Source organism: Anopheles arabiensis, chromosome 2 (genome assembly GCF_016920715.1).
Source record: "Anopheles arabiensis isolate DONGOLA chromosome 2, AaraD3, whole genome shotgun sequence".
NCBI lineage: Eukaryota > Metazoa > Arthropoda > Insecta > Diptera > Culicidae > Anopheles > Anopheles arabiensis.
In genome coordinates, this window is record NC_053517.1 from 41,997,561 (window position 1) to 42,014,776 (window position 17,216).

Below are 17,216 nucleotides of genomic sequence, written 5' to 3' on the forward strand. Positions count from 1 at the left end.
CCATAGTCACGGAAAAATAGAGGATTAGGTCGTTGTGCCTGAAATCTTAGTGAACAGTAATGTTCAGAATTAATCGTTGAAGTAAATATCTTGATAATATAAAGACCGGAAGTACATTTTAGGAATCCTTGCAAAATTGAAGGTTTAAAATAATGAATTTGTTTTACGCATAGCATTGATACTTACCCTTTTCAACGTATTTTCGTGCAGTCGATTATTGGTTGTTGAGCTATTTCATGAATAATGTAGACCTGGCAATCTTGATAATCGATTGCCGCACTAGTGTGATATAAATGTGAATTACCCTTTTGTTATATTTGATCAACAATCTTTCAAATAGTGTTTACGAGTGCAAGGATCATATATTTTGGCGCTCCACTAGTTGATGCATCAGTTCCTTCAAAGTTGCGTCGATCCGTAGCATTAGGTGCACCCAATGCTTGCAATCTATGTATTGTGACTTGATCGACCACCGGTACCGACTGCTGCAGTGGGTGCAGATGTAGCAGGCATTGAAATAGTGGTAACTCTGTAATCCCCACTCTACTGAATACTCAACCAACCATCAAATACTCAACCTATTATACCGGTTTTACCTGACAAATGGTAAACGCTAATAGTTGTGTTACACTGTAGCTGCGAAAGGCGGGTAGGTTTGTTTTTTTTTCAATTGAGGTAATATTTATTAACTTATTTTCTATACAATACGATGAAAACAGAACGCACACACGTTTACCTAACTACAATAATAGCTATCGGACTAAGGTATCGCTTGGATCAACGCATGCTCGCGGGAGGTATTTCTATGTTGCTGCGGAATAACTTGACAACGCAAGAATGAAAGAGGGTGGGATGTTATCTGGCCTAGTAGAGTTTCTAAGGAGCATTATTGGGGTACGATTGGGCTGGCTAGAAGAATGCTCCCGACTTTGGAATGGCACAGGATGGTTTGCTGATGACACAGCTGCTCAAGCCGAATCTCATCGATCGTGCCCTAGCCAGTCTTCTTTGATCATGTGTGCTCCCTTCTCACCGATCATGATGACAGCTGCATTCGTATTGCCACTTACGATAGTTGGCATAATGCTAGCATCGATTACGCGCAGCCCAGATATGCCGTAAACGCGCAGCCGTGGGTCAACCACCGCGCCGGGATCCCAATGCGGCCCCATTTTGGCGGTCCCCACCGGATGGTAGATGGTCATTGATATCGTACGCACCTGACAGTCAAGATACTCGTCCGATAGAAACTTATGTTGCTTGCAGTTTGGTAGCGGTTTGCGGTACAGTCGATTACCGAACTGCTTGAACACCTTGGCGTCCCCAACGCGTAACGCTATCTTCGCACCCTCGACGAGGGTGGCAGCGTCGAACGGATCCTCAAAGTAGTTCGGGTTCATGAGTGGGTAGTGGAAAGGGTTTTTGGATTTGAGGCGTACCCAACCGCGGGACCGGGGCCGCAGCAACAGTGGCATTATCGTCCAGCTGTACGTGTCTTCGATCGGGTGGAATACCTCCTTGTAAAGGTCCTCCCGCAGGCCAAGCACCTTCTTCACACGGGCACCACCGTCGGAGTTGAGTGAGGCCGGCGCCATGTGGAACTGAATGTCCGGCCAGTCATCAGTGACATTTGCGAAGGGCGTGTTAACGAACGCGATGCCCTCCAGCCCACCCAGTATGGTCATCGGGCCGCGTTCGTTAATCACATAGTTCATTGTCACAGAGCCCGCCTCGAGACGGTTCTGTAGAATCGCTACGGGTTTGTCCACTAGAAACGTTAAGCCACCCATCCCGACGTGATCCTGCAGATTTTCGCCAACCGGCAAATCCTGAATAGTCGTAATGCCCACATCCTCGAGATGGGCCCGCGGTCCAATACCCGACAGCATCAATATCTGCGGTGTGTTGATCGAGCCGGCCGACATGATAATTTCCTTCCGGGCACGCACGTAGTGTCGCTTACCGCCCCGAAAGAATTCAACGCCGACCGCATGCTTCGTTTCCGGATCGATGACCAGCTTGCTGACGTGTGAGTTCATCGCAATGTGCAGGTTCTTGCGAAGCCGTATCGGGCGCAGAAAGGCTTTAGCGGTAGAGCAGCGGCTTCCCCGTCGGATTGTGCCCTGCGCTATCATGAAGCCGGTTTGTCGCTCACCATTGATGTCCCGATTTTCGTACCCAATTTCGGTGCCAGCTTCCACGAACGCCGCTACGAGCGGTGTATGCCAGGGAGCTTCCTGCACGGTGAGCAGTCCCCCTTGCCCATGGTACGGATTGCGAGCGAGGTATGGATTACGGTTGTCTTCGGATTTGACAAAGAACTGTAGCACATCGTCATACGCCCAGCCGGGATTGCCCAAGGATTCCCAATGGTTAAAGTCATTTCGGTTGCCGCGCACGTAGATCATGTAGTTGAGCACGGACGATCCACCCAGCACCTTGCCTCGCGGCCAGTTACACCGATTATTCACCATGCCCAGGCATGCCTTGTTCGTTGGCTCCGTCTTGTACGCCCAGTCGAGCTTGCTCAGCTGCAAGTACGCTGCCAGCGACGGCACGTCCGAGATTTCGTTCTCGTCTGGGCCCGCCTCCAGCAACAGCACTTTCCAGCGGTGGATCTCTGTCAGCCGGTTTGCAACGACTGCACCGGCCGAGCCGCCGCCAACGACGATGAAATCATACTCCGGCAGTAGCGCTTCCTGGTTGATGACGCGCGATTCCGGATCGACGCGATCGTAGCGATAGTAAGAGATGGCACCCAGCAAAAACGGGATGAGCCATAGACTAGAACCAACGACGGTGGCCGTTTTAATCACAGACGATGCTATCAGTACATTGAATACCATATTTACTTATTTTTGAATTACGCGCTCGGTCGCACTTGAGCTGTGTGAAGTACGCTTAGCTGACACTCTACTACTAAATCCGTTAGTTCCGTTGACAGTATACCGGAGGGTACGCAAAGCTCGATGGCGTTGTGTTGGTGTTGCAGATCAGGAGTTGGGATATTTGCGCCAGTGGCGCGTAGCTTGAGTTCTCAATTTCTGCTCCTGCTTGCCGTTTGAAACGGTGCATCGAAACATAGCTTAAGGCACCGTCACTAGAACTGGAGCTCTCCGGGTGCGCTCCGTGGACGTTGATAGCTTTCAATACAGTAATGGGAGAAGGAGAGAGACTACTATTGATGTTAATCCTTATCCCGCCAATTCTGCCAGTCAGTCGATCACCTGTAGAGAGAAACAGAGATAAAGTGTATTAGACACTAGTTTCAGATATTGCAGTATACACATTTCATGAACCTGTTAAGAAACCAAACTGGTTTACCCCACATACGGAGCGAATTCCTGCTGATGTCGTTGTTGTGCCGGGTGTAGGCAGTGCAAGTTTATTGATGTATTTTACCGTTCTTTCCTTTATCATTCCAGGTAGGATCAATTAAAAGAAAAGCTGTAATTTTTGCCATTCCGCCGTTGTCCTGCCAGGTGTGCTTGGAATGTTTCCCTGGGCCGCTTATGAAGGGTGTATAACTAGTAAATAGCAGCGTAATTAATTCACAATACCACCCTGTGGGTAAGTTGTAAACAAGCACTTCTTTTGTATTTAATGTTCGTTGGTGTGTGAACCCCCCAGCAAGTTAACTCGTAAATGTAAAACGTACGTGAAAAAAATGGAAATGGAGATAGCACCAATGCCGTTGCGCATGTTACGCTGGATTGCATACTGGTAGGCGTTTAGGAATAATGCTTACGACGGGGCACCTTTAGCGAAGAAACTAATGAAATGGGATTAATATCTCCAAAATTAGTTACTTGTCGCCCAATATGGGTCACCATTATGCGAAGAAATATCGTACAATGGAAACATTATGTATAACAGTAGAAAAAAAAACTAAACCATTGTGCAACGGTTTCGGGTGAAAAAAATAATTTGTTTTGAATCCTTGGAACATAAATTTTTACCGTGTGTCCTGCTTTGCAGGCAGGATTGTTGAACACGCAACGCTTCTAACCTTCGCCTACAAATATATTTTCAAAGCAAGTGTTCATGCCAGCGCTAGTTCGTCTGCCGTGAATGTCAATCGCTCGTGGAGGTTTCTGTCGCAGTGAGATAGGCGTACCGGCGGCAAGGTCTACCGAGTTTGGTCACGAAAATTAGCGAGAATATTTGTACATACGCTTTCACGGGTAAAAAAAGCAAAAAAAAAACAAAGTGAAGCTACCCCCTTCCTACGCCTTTATATTTGAGGCATCTGTTCTTCAATAGGGAGTTTTTGGTTTGTGCCATGTGGAATAACAATGGATGTACGATGATGTTTATCATGGTTACGGAAGCATAACGGATCTAACCTTTCCATGTTTGACATTTTCTACCTCGTGCTTTTCTGCTGAATTGTGGAAAAGTGAAAATTATTTGAGTTCCTTCTTGTTGTGGCCAAAAAAGGTACCAGTGGAAATGGAAATCGTATTCCATGGATGTCTCTAAACATGAATTTGGAAGAAATTGCAAAAATCATGTTTCGTAAAACAAATTTTATAATTCACTTTTTATTGATGTTAAAAAATTATTTACATAATTTAGTATCAAATCTAGTCTGGCAAACGCGGAAGTCGGTATCAAGTGTGAGATTTTTTTTTCAAATTTAAAATTTTCACGCTAATATATATTTGCATTGAAGGATGAGGCAGTATAATTTGCTTAAATGCAATTATATATCGCTTATGCTTTGTTACAAAGAGAAGTTTTTGGTTTTCCGGAAAAGTGAATGCAAGTAGTTTGCATCCAGGGTCATGATTAATGTGCTTTCATTTTGCTTCCATGTTGTAGCATGTAGCAGGGAGATAAATCGATAACTGTACAGGATTATACGTGGTGAATGGGAATGTTTTAGATAAGACAACTATGTTAGGCGTCTCCACACTGTGTCAAACTATGCTTTCGAGTGTTAATAGAAAGTTATTGGGGGTAGTTAGTGTGTCTAGTCTTTTGTTGCTTCGATCAGACATGTTATTAAAATACTATGGTGTAATTTGTCCTCAATTCCTTCTATTTGGCGTAACGTCCTACGCGGACATGCCGGCCTATACAAGCTTTCGAGACATAATTCATTACCACGCAGCTGGATAGTCAATTCTTGCTACGGGGGGACGATCCATTCTAGGCTTGAACCCATTACGGGCATGTTATTGAGTCATTCGAGTTGACGACTGTACCATGGGACCGCCCTATTGTCCTCAATACTAATTCTCAAATAATCAATTTCTTTTGATTGATTTGTAGCTCATCGCCATTTATACCGTTTTTATAACAAAACGGTTGGAAGAAAAAAAATGTAATGTGTTCGCACGATTAGAGAAGGTTATCATGACTGATGTGAAACATGTGGTCTTTCATCAACTTTAGTCGTTTACCTCGTAGGCGTGGCTTTCTTGGTTAGTTAGATGATATGATGGTAAGCGTTATATGCACTAAACCATCGTCACATGACATCACGCTGTCCGACCGGGTCATTTGCCGGTAAAACCAAATGGTTCATACGGATACCATCCATTGTAACCAACCTACGAGTGTGCGGTGTTGCATCACCACTACCATTTCCGTTGGCCCACTGATGATGAGACCGATGTCGGCTGGCAAACTGGGCCACAGACACAATTTCTGAAGTACATTTTCCGAGCTATGCATAACGAACATGCAATAATCCTGTCGCACAGTGGAAATCATCACTGTGCGAGCAGTAGCCTATGATACGTACTGATGATTGGAGCCTGCTGTATAGGCGAAGTGTAACCCCAGAGGGATAACGATAACGTCCAGCGGAATCGGTTAACTTGCTAGGCAAAAAGGGAGACAACTAAACAAAAACCCTGAGCAGTCAAACGATGCCGAACGGAAAGTAAAAGTTGTTCAAGCAAATGTTCCCAGTAGCCGTCGAACCTTCGTACCTTTTGCTAATCGTCTTATGTGCTATAAATGCATCCAGCTTTCAATGCAAGGGTAGTGGGGCAAAGAGGTATGAATGCGAAAGGGGCTTCAATGTATCACCTCCGTCCGAATTTCTGGGGGAAGGAAAGGCAACTGAGGGTAGGCAAATGAGATAAAACGTTTGTGTAATGGGTGGGTGGGTTTGGGTGGTGCAGGTGATAGAGTAGCAGCAGTATCTTAAGGCGCCGCAGCAACGTCAACTGTTGTTGTTTGGCTAGAGCGAGAAAAGGGAATTAGCTGGGCGCCACTATGAAGTCACCGGTCTAACCTGATTGTGGTTAGGAACAAGGGCTAGCTTGATGATTCGTAGAAATGGGCCGGGTGTTTAAAAATAGCAGGAAACTCCGACAACAGCAGTACATAGTAAGCGATGCTTTGTTGATTTCTGGTTCACAGTTCCGGTTAAGAGTCACGAATGTCAATAGATTCGATTCATAGCGTTAAGGGAATGATTAATAAAATAGTTTCACTCTGCTGTTTAGTGCTATATTTTGACGTTATGATCGAGTTTATGGTAGAGAGGTTATACTGAAATGCGATTCGCGTCAGGACTTTCTAACTGTATGCATTAAATTAGTTTGATATGAATAAGGATTTGGCTTTGTTCCCTTTTTATTTTTCTAGTGATGTAATTGCTGGAAGTATGTATGACTTTGAACATGATGGATGTATGGAAGGACATGGTATTAGACTGTACATTTAACCCAAGTACTGGCCATAATACCTTGATGTATTGTTTTTTTACTGATAACATAATAGTGCGTATGAGTAGGACGGATTGTGTTGGGAATATAATATATGACTACTTAATGACATTTCGTGCTCATGCTGCTGCTGTACAGACATGTTATATTATACAGATTTTAGAAGGATGTGAAACTACGTGAAGATTTTAGAAGGATGTGATTACTTCTACGAAGTTCAAAGAGAGAAGTATAGTAATGTTTCATGGAATGTCTTGTACAACACTATCAAAGCTGTTTCATATTTTACGTTAATGGCATGGCGTGTAAAATGGGACTCTCTCTTCGTTAGGCACAATTGCAATTATAATCGATCATCGTCACTTTCTATCAGGATAACGGGTGGCTCCATTGTATGGCCTGATACGACGATAGGCCGTTGAAGCCTATCCGGCACTCTAACTGATCCTATTAAGACGTCATAAAATGATGATATCGGGTTATGTGCATGTGAACTACATAAAGGTCCAACATTTACACCGTACCACCGTGCTGTTGCAAATTTAAGACCGTTTGTTTGTTTACGTTGTGGGGCAAGGGAGGTAAAAGGTACATATGTTTATTGGAGCAGTCTCACTGTACCATGGAAAAGGTGCCCACTACTGACGAGCCCAGAAAAGTATAACGGTTCGGGACGAAAAATGAACATGGGAAGGTATGTACGATTTCGTTTCCAGCTCTGCGAACAAAAAGTGGCATTGTGTAGCAAACCAACCCGGAAGCGAACAAATGGGATCGGAATCTGGGCGAAGGAACAGCAGCAGTCGGCAACAGCAGGGAGAAGGAGAATATGGTGCAGCAATTTTCATCTCATAAATTGGCCGTGCTTGGCGCTATTTTCTGGCCCGCGTGGTGTTTTTTTTTGTGCTGCGCACGTATTTTTTGCTTCATTTTTCTGTCATTTCGCACGTACACACTGGCCAACACTTTCATTTGATGTTTAATGGTGTAGCTTGTGAATGTTTTATTTTGCCATTTGTTGGAAACATGTTTAGTAATAACGTTGTCGATGTTTTCTTTTTCTCCTGTGTGTTTCATTCGCTCGTCGCACCTTCACAAATGAAGATGATGATGCAATCGGTGTTATAAAGCACGGACTTTAAAATAGCTCTTGCAATAATTTGAAACAGCTTCATTTTTGACACGTTGGTGAGGCATTTGGATCGATTACACAAGGTGCTATAGGCTCAGGAAAATTTAATTGTCCATTGATATATAGCTCATAATCATACTCATTCATAATGATATATTTTAAACTCAGTATGATAACACATGCAATACATCTACTGCATGAGGTTATTGCATTTAACATTTGCATGTTGATAATCCGCACTCCCGCCTGCAAACTGTGGTCAGTGGTGTATATTAGTATGAGCACCGTACTGCTGTACCATTTGGAGTGCGCAACAACTTCGCATTGCCGCATCCTGCTTACGCTGCTACGGTTTATGCTACGTGCATGTCGATGGCGATCGCGCATTCGGTGACGCAAAAGAAACTAGAAGCCCATGAAATAATGGCACTCTTATGTATCATCATTTATCGCTACAAGTGTACGCGCTAGCGATGCGCCTTTCACCCAAGGTTGAGCGAGGAGAGAATGGGTCGCTACCGGCAGGGGTGGTATCGGTTGCAATGTAATTGTTTGAAAACACTGCCAAATGAAGAAGGTGGTGGATGCCTAGTTATGGCAGTAGCAACGCTTGGCGTAAGGACGTTCGGTAACGTGATACATCTGGCAGTAGCTGTAATTTAACCTTTCGCGAAGGTTCGCTGATGGTTCCAATTTTTCCACAGGTTAAATTACCACCACCTTTCGCTGCAAATTACTCCTTCCTTTCCATCAAACATGTAGCATTGCTATTGATTCAAAAACGATGATTTTTTTTTACTGAATGAGCTGAATATTTGCTTGTACAATATCTAATTTTGTATTACTCGATCAACATCATGATTTTAAATAATATCAAATTTGTTGTTGTTGTTGTTGTTGTATGTTGGGATCTTTAGTATGCATGTGTATTACTATTAACGCCCTTCTCATGTTGTCAACTTCAACTTCATTCTTTGTACACAAAAAAAAGTAGTCTACGTTCGGAACAACATGTATTGCTGCCTGCTATGCTTTATGCTCTTGTGTTGTAATGCGATGTCTATCTCACTTCTCTATTCCGACCTTCTTTTATCGTGTAACCTGTTGCACCATTCACGTTCCGGTGTAGCGACGTTTCCACGAAAACAACTTCTGGCTCGAGATTGGTTCTTACGTAATGAGCCCCAGATTGCTTTCGATTCGTCTCGAACCTCAACTTCATTCGGCTAAAATGGAATCGAAGGCGTAAAGCGTGATGGCCGTCTGGCTTCACGGTACGTCTTAACATGCTCATGGGAAGAATCGATGGTATGTGCAAATTTTTGGACTGTGATCGTGTCATACTTTGCGATCAGCGTGTAAAACAATAACAACAACTTAAGCCGCCAGATACGGCCAGCAGTTACGGATACCAGCCAAACCTGCTTTGGTTCGCCGGTACAAAATTGGGTCAACCATTTTTTGTCTTCCCTTTTAGCTTCGTCGCCTCGGATCATGGCAGAAGCCGTCCAGTGTGCGGGAATTCGCCACTGCAATCGTTTTGATTTCAACGGTATACATCCGTCTCGAAGGTATAAAGCACGCTTTGCGGTCGGGATGGTGCGAAAGAAAGAGTGTAACCTTGAAAATGAAAAGTGAAACGATCGTTAAGACATACCAACGCAAAGCCATCGCTCTTTGGCTGCGTTTTCGAGGGGTGCGAATGTGTCACGAATCGATCACGACGAGGCAGCTCGGACTGTTTTTGTTGTTGTTCCAGCTGTTTACATCGCGTGATTACACGCGCAGCTGTGGTACGCTTTTATGAATATGAATAAGTTTTTTGAAAGCTGCTGTTTGCATGCATTTACAGAGACTAATCTATCATCTATGCAGGTTAAGATGCTTTAACTTATGATGTAAACATATAAAACTACACTATCTGGCATATCACCCCTTGTGCCGGGGTCCATTATCACATCTTCATGGACCTAATTTTCTACACAAACACAAACCTGATCAGTGCACCTCGTGGAAATGGGAATGGGTTAGGAAATGGGTGGACCGGGACAAAGCGAGCGATACGGGCGTGGCGTGGAGTTGAAGTTCACTGAAGTGATATAATGGTTGCTAATAGGGTTGCGAGCGCGTGCCCCCATCCGCTCATGGCTTGCATAACCGCGAAGGCTGTACACATTTCGTTGATTTTTGAATGTGTCCGCCCGGTGCGCTTCCCTCGGGCTGGGCTGTTTATTTTACCTCTGATGTATCTTTCTTCTTTTGGGTTTTTTTTTTATCGTAAATGTTGCATTTGGAAATACATTCACCGCTGTGGATCGTTGGTATCCGTCGCTTTTGCTTTTCGTTGTGCTGGCCTTATTGGCGAATTAAAGGAGCAAGGAACGGAGCGCGAGATGCATAAGCAATATCAAGCCATCAATCGTGTCCGTTGAAACTGACAACCCCGAAACCTGACCCAAAGTGTGTCACTCGAACAGTTACTAGCCATCGCTAGTCGCAGTCACCGGCTGCAGCACCTTATCGATTACGTGCACACGGGGTTCACATAATTTCGGGGTTTCGAACTGCCCCGGTAGATGACATTGGCCGGCATTCGCGATGCTTGATGCCCGAGCCTGAGGTGACATTATTGCCTTTTCAGGTTCGTGTTTCGTGCGTTCAACGAACCTGTTGCCCTTTAAAGTTTTTGTTTTGTTTTTCAGCTGTGATAAGGTACTCCAGTTTTTTTAAGCCTGTAAAACTTGTATTACAAGCATAAAAATTAATTACATCTGAACACTTACATTTGAAAAATGATCCAAAGCTGCCGTTGCTTTTCGTCTTCCATTGTACCACATACAGATTTGTCGCTGATTTGATGTATGGTCGCTGTATTCACGCTGTATGGCTAGAAATCAATACGATTACTCTGTATCAAACATTCACAAACTCAATTCAACAACTGGAATATTATGCACCAACTTTGTCTGCCCGATGGTCTGTATCACTACATTCGTTTTTTAGGCCGAATTACACTTTCTTCCTTCGCTTGCTTCACGATGAGGACGGAACTGCTTTCTTTTGCCCGCGTTCGTCACAACCTGAAGGACACGCGTGAGATGGAATGTTACCTAGTTGGAACAAACACACACACACACACACAACTACCAGATGATGTCACAAGCACGATCGTTCGGCGAGTTTCTTTGTACGACGAACTGAATGATTTGTTTTATTCGTCCCGGTTGCTCGCTCGTGATTTTTCATTTGCACAATTGAGTTATTTAAAAAAAAACTTCCGCAGTAAACACGGGTCGCACACTATGAATAGAGCGATTTATTATTGTAGTACATTTGATTGGCCGTATAATTAAATGTTTGCTATTGTGCGGAGGAGTGTATGATCAAAAGCTAGGAAATCGATTTTATTTATAGGCAACGATTGACAAATACTTTCGCAACGATTGTAGATTTAATAGAAAGTCAATTGTCGATTGTTGGCAGCGATGTATTTTCGAACGCTACTAGTAAACACGAATGCGTAGTTGAAGATCATGCCATTACGGTTTTGTTTATGTTTGTTTTGAATAAATATTACTGTGCAATGATTGCGAAATACCAAATAAGACAATATTTCAGTTAGAAAAATATTACTTTTGATTTTTTTTTCATTTACGGAAAACTGTACAAATAGTAGAAGTACAAATTGTGCTAATGGTTGGGTAAAACTGGGAAGTAGTCATTTGAGTTCTTCCTAATTTTTACATGAACGTTATGTATTTTCTTACTCGATGATTCGAATTTTTTGCTATTATTTATAACACTTTTTTATAACACAAAACAATAATTAACAGCTTAGAGTGCTACGGCTAATCGCTGCATGCCTTTGGTCTCTTTTTTATTTACAGAGACATTTTTTGTACAACGTGTTGCTGTTTATTTATGATAATTTAAAACAATTGCTTGTAGCGCAGATGGCAAATGATTTGAATTTTATTACACGTGACGCATGTAATCGTGTTTTGATGCAGATGAGCCAAAATCGCACTAACAAAACATTCCACAATAAAGCGTGTCGTAAAGAAATAATCAGCACCTAACGTTTACACTGACTGTCCTTCTACGGGCAGCGCAAGAAAATGGCAGAGGCGCGCGTAAATATTTGCATTACTTCAACACACCGCGTTGACTTTGCACGCTGGCTTTGTGTTTAGTCCAGCCACTTTTCTCGGACTATTAATTAGCATCGGGTATGGAACAAATTGGCTCGCTTATTAAAATAAACCCATAACCAATTAACCGTCGTGCGTGATGTTTCCTCCGTGCGAGCGCACAACTGGAGCAGCGTGGTTGGAATCGATTCGTTCAATCTCGCACAATCCACATCCTTTAAACGTTTATCGTACGTTGCGTGGTTGCAAGCCATTCACAACAATGTACAACCTTCCCGCCTGGCATCGCGGAATGATCAGGGCCTGCGGCCTCGTAACACACAGTCACATAAATATTAGTGCAAGTCCTTGCACCTAGATCACTTCCGACGCACTTGGAAGCGAGGGGAATTTGCGGTTCTATTGCGAACACAGAATTTAAACGATTTATTAGCTGACAGCTACACACACGCACACGGCTACACACAAAGCTCACAGCTTGCGTTATATCCTTCACGATTCGGCGCACCGCACCCACAAAGCAAAGCACTTTAGACAACCTATTAGATAATGCACTGTCTGAGTCGTAACGGTCGGTGTGCGAACAGAGCGCACTGGACTGGATCCTTACGTCGATGGAGCCGCTGGGAAAACCACGGTTTGGTGTGCAGCACTCACACGTACACACGTACGCACGAACCGATCGTGCACGTCTGACGGGTCCGAGTTCAGGAGTAAGACTAATGAAAATTTTACACAAAAATCACCTGAAAAGCTCCATATGCTCGAAACCACCGCCTCGTGGTAGTGGGGACGTCTTTCTTGTCTTGCAGCTTTTTTACCCCCTTCACCACAGATCCCACCGAGCCAAGACCGAACCAACTGTGAGGTTGTAATAATGCTTCGGCGTGCGCTTACCCGTGGTCCGGTAGGCTGAGCGTGCAGAGGCTGCTTAAGAGGTCCCGGTGGTGGTGGTGGTGGCGTTCATAGTTGTGTTGTTGTTGTCATCGATGAGAGTGAGAGTAGAAAAAAGACGACCAGACGAAGCATACAGAAAGTGAGAGTGAGGAGCGGAGTGAACAGATGAATCGTTTGTTAGTGTGTACCGTGGAGCGTGTGCGGGTGGGGTTTGTATGTTCTCCGCGAGAAGCATTCGCCGAGGTGCAGCAGCAGTAGCAGCAGCAGACGAAAGGTGGTTTGTTACATCTTGGTACGAGTGACGACGCACGGGCGACCTAACGATCGTTTGCCGGGTCGGTCCGCTCGTGTGTAAACATTGCCTGACGACCAACTACGACCGACATAATCTTCAGCTCGCAGACTTAAGCACTCGCACTGGGTCGCACCATTTTCCGTTGCCGCCCTCAAAGCGAAGGATGGAGGTATTATTTGGTCTTTTTCTTTTTGGTGAATTTTGTCTGGCTGGTTTGTTCCTATTATTGTTTCAACGTGGATAATAGAGAGCGCTTGTCCATAGATTTTTTTTTGTAGAATCCTATAAACATCGAGCCCTTGTACAGAAGCAATGAGCTGCGTTTGAATGATGTTTCCGTTCGGAAGCTTTTGACACTGTTGGTGCAGCGAACAGAAGAATAAAATTCAAAGTAATGATCACGATGAAAACATTAGGGTTCTAACAAACTGGACATAATCGGCTTATTGTAAGGTCTAATTAGGTGAAATGTGTGATGCGAAGGGATAACCATCACATAATGTTTATGGGAATTTGTTGACACCTAGAACTATTAGGGTTTTTTTTTGGTGAGCTGTTGAATGTGCAACAAACGAAAAAGGTAAAATATAAAACAGTTCTGGCATATTTAATCAGATTGAAAATTCAACTCATTGTTAGTATAACAAATCGAAAATTAATCATTTTTTGAATGTAAAACAATCGGTGTTATTTATATTAAAATCCTTTAAATTTAAACAAATAAATAATAATGTACGGTCAACTAGGCCATTCTTACGAGAAAAAAAAAACAATGTAATTCACCTGCGTTTGTGCCAAAAGAGCTCAATGCAGCAAGAAGCGAGAAACGGGAAGTAAGTATAGTACAATGTGTGTTTTTTGTTGTTTATTTGTTAAGATTTGAATAAAGTCACATCTAATAATTAACTTCATTACCGCGGCAATGATAAGCATAAAGCTCATCATACTGATTTAATGGTCTCACAACCAGCAAGCCGGGGTGGCAATGATCCTTTTCCTAGCGTCAATCTCCCCGATTGATGGTTGATGATTGCACGGCGTCTGATAATCAGCCTACACTAATGCTTCCTAGCGCAAATGGCACTTATACATAATCAACCGTGCAAGATCGAAACGCCCGGCGGGGCGCGGGGTAAAGCCGTGCACTGGCCATACGGTTGATCTTCGAGCTTTTCCGACAGCTTCTCGGCGCGTGTGCACACTTTCCTTCCTTGGGTGTCGTTCTGTTTATTATTTCTTTTTCGCTTCTCCCTTTCGGTGCTCGTTTTGCTGAGGCCTTTTTTTTGCACTTCGCTCAGTTTTCGACCCACTTATGGGGATGATGTAATATTGCTCACATTCCGCCGAAAGCACTTTCACCGTGTGCTCGCCTTGACAGCGGGCTGGCTAGAGATGGAGGTGCATTGGTCTGGAGAACGACGAGTACGACGCACCTCGCGGCGAGCTTGAGGTGTACAAGGGTGGCGTGCAAGAAGGAGGCCATATTTGCAAAAGATGCAAGCGTCGGAAGCTTCTCGTTGCTGAGATGCAAACAATTTCTCTTGCCGGTTGCTTGAGCTTTGCGTGGGTGGAATCATTTGGCAAATTACCATCAGTTGGATAATCGGGTTTTAAACAAGAATTTAAAAGCTCAAAATTACGAGTTTCATTGTCTCATAAATTTTTTGTGCGCTAACAAATTAGTACAACCCTAGTTTTATGTTGTTTTTAAGGGTCGTTAAGCGTTACAAACGCTTCTTAATGTTATTCATACATTCAGCTTTCCAAGCTACAAGCATCGATTGGGCGAATCGAAATGCGTTAAATTGATCCAGAGCGTGAACCAAACATTAATATTCAATCGTTATTCATGGCAGTCGCTCCAAGGATCCCCCTCCCCCCCGCCCAAGTACAGAGGAGGAAACTCCAAAACATCATCATCCCTGCGATCCCTCGCAGGGCGTTCCGTTTCCGCGGTGTTGGGAGGCAACTTATGAAACTGCAAAAATTTGAACGATGATGCAACTAACGCACAAACAGCTGCTCAAGATGAAGACGCTTGCGGGCAAGGCGTTTCGGCGTTTGATCGATTGATCGACTGAGCGAAGAGGGGGAGAGAGAGTCTGCAAGGGCAAGTAATGTTGTGCACAATAGGAGCGTTTGCTACGGTTGTGGTTAGAGTTGGAAGAGTATTTGAAGAGCGGCATATTGACGGTAGCGGCTGGCTTCAAGTGGTACAGCTGCCGTCTTCCGGTAGCTCGGATAAAGTGGCATTACGAAATAAGTTTAACTGTTAAGGGCTTAATAAAGCTCGATGGGCACAGGACTGTTAATCTGTTTAGTTCTGGAGAAAGTGTACACGAGATTGATTGATCGATGTGGCATAGGATTGAATTATGTGTTTTCCGATTCGACAGTGATGGAAGGCAAATGGAAAGTGTTGCAATTTTTCATATGGAGAAATCTGATTCACTTACTGCATATTTAATGTTTGTTTTTGAAGCATGCTTTACTGATCAGAAACATTAGCGTAAAACCGTTCTAACATGGTTTAATTCATACTCTGAAAATAACATTCAACAACAGTAAACAATAAATGGCTAATTGAAATGTTCGAGCAAATTAACTCATCGCTTGAAGCTATTTCCTTCCAGTCTGCTACCAAGACTGCCACTAGTGCGACATATCTCGAACGCTTTCCCTTCCATGGGAATGTTCATTATGCATCCCTCCCGTGGAACGCATGTCGGAACTAACCACTCGTTGCGTGCATCTAACTGTGAGAAAGCCATAGATAGCAGCAATTAAACGCCCATTTCAAGTGGTAGTTAAAAGACATGGCACCTGAAAAGACACGGAACATGCTCGTCGCTTATGCACCACATTATCACGGCAGAATAAACAGCGGAAGAAGCGCAAACAGTGCAATGCGCAGACTGTGTGCAATATTCCGCACTGAAAATGCGAGCTAATCGCTTCAAATGAGCTCTGATTAGAAGCGATGATTGTAAGATGTTGTGCTAGTGCTCCACACCTTTTGGTTTACTCCACGGTCCGTCCCGTCTGCGTCCATCGGATGCGAGTAAGTTTTTGCCCAATTTACCATCGCCGCGATGCTCGTTGCTCTCCTGCGTTGGAGCGTTTTGGTCGTTGGCTGATGACGCAATGGTTTGAACCACCCGTTCCGTCCTGCTTTGCTGCAACCCGTTGCCCAGTGCATGCAGCTGCAACCGACCAGCTAACAGTGTCCGAGCGCTGTGTGGGGATGCTCTCCTGCGCACAGCAAGTGAGCACGTAACCGGCAAACTGCTAAACCCGAACCATCGAACCATCGCGCACAGTATCTATGATTACGCGTTCGCGGCCTTCCATTCGCTTTAGTGGGGCGGCAGGCCCACGGCAGGCAAGATTACGTCTACGGGGCTGCTCACGTGCGCTCCGGTGAGATCAGGTGGGTCAGGTTGAAGCTTGTCGTCCGTTATCTGCCCGCGGCGGACGGTGCTATCGCGAAGAAAGGGGAAAAGAAAGGGAAAATGAGAGCCATGGAAACGACGCTCGCTCTCTGTTTGGGGTGGAAGTAGTCAGCTTAGTATCGGTGCCAAATGTAAGTCAATGGGTTGTTGACGCGTTACGCTGTGTGGGGGGCGTACTTTTTTGTGTGCTACTTTCGTTTTCTGTAGGTCCCATCAGATAGCGTTACGGTGGTGAGTTACCATTGGATGGAGTTTGTCTGTGCCTTACTGAAAAGGGACAAAATATTTCCCAGTGGGCATTATGAAGCGACCGTGTGTGCGTCTGGTGGTCTTCACAATTTGCGCATGAGTCGGCGCACGTACGCACAAGCATATCGTCGCACTAATCAAACGCATGATGTAAAGTGAAGGATAAACGGCACAGTAGAAGGCGCACGGAAGAGCTGTTCCCATCGGAGGAGCTGCCCGTTCGTTCCTTCTTCTGTACGAAAATGGAGTGTGCGGAGAGGCATGGTCAGCCACCGAGATCATTTGCATAATGCAACTAGAAACGTCGCGCATGGAGTGTGTGCCGTATCCTCGTCATAAAACGGCCGCTTCCCG

General features: G+C 44.4%; 2 protein-coding genes across 11 annotated transcripts in view; one reads left to right on the plus strand and one right to left on the minus strand.

Moving 5' to 3' along the window:
- LOC120898671 (flotillin-2) overlaps positions 1-17,216 on the plus strand; it is a 154,167-nt gene that overhangs the window by 44,900 nt on the left and 92,051 nt on the right. The window lies entirely within an intron of this gene.
- LOC120898666 (glucose dehydrogenase [FAD, quinone]) lies at positions 659-12,683 on the minus strand. Of its 4 annotated transcripts, none has more exons than XM_040304813.1 (3): positions 12,580-12,683; positions 10,602-10,705; positions 659-3,227 (listed from the first exon to the last, which is right to left on the minus strand). In XM_040304813.1, exon 3 carries the CDS (start codon positions 2,844-2,846, stop codon positions 981-983), a length of 1,866 nt encoding a protein of 621 aa, XP_040160747.1. In that variant the 5' UTR covers positions 2,847-3,227; positions 10,602-10,705; positions 12,580-12,683; the 3' UTR covers positions 659-980. The 4 variants fall into 4 exon arrangements, with proteins under 4 accessions (XP_040160747.1, XP_040160746.1, XP_040160745.1 ...); XM_040304812.1 differs by having other exon boundaries at positions 10,602-10,898; XM_040304811.1 differs by having other exon boundaries at positions 10,602-11,118.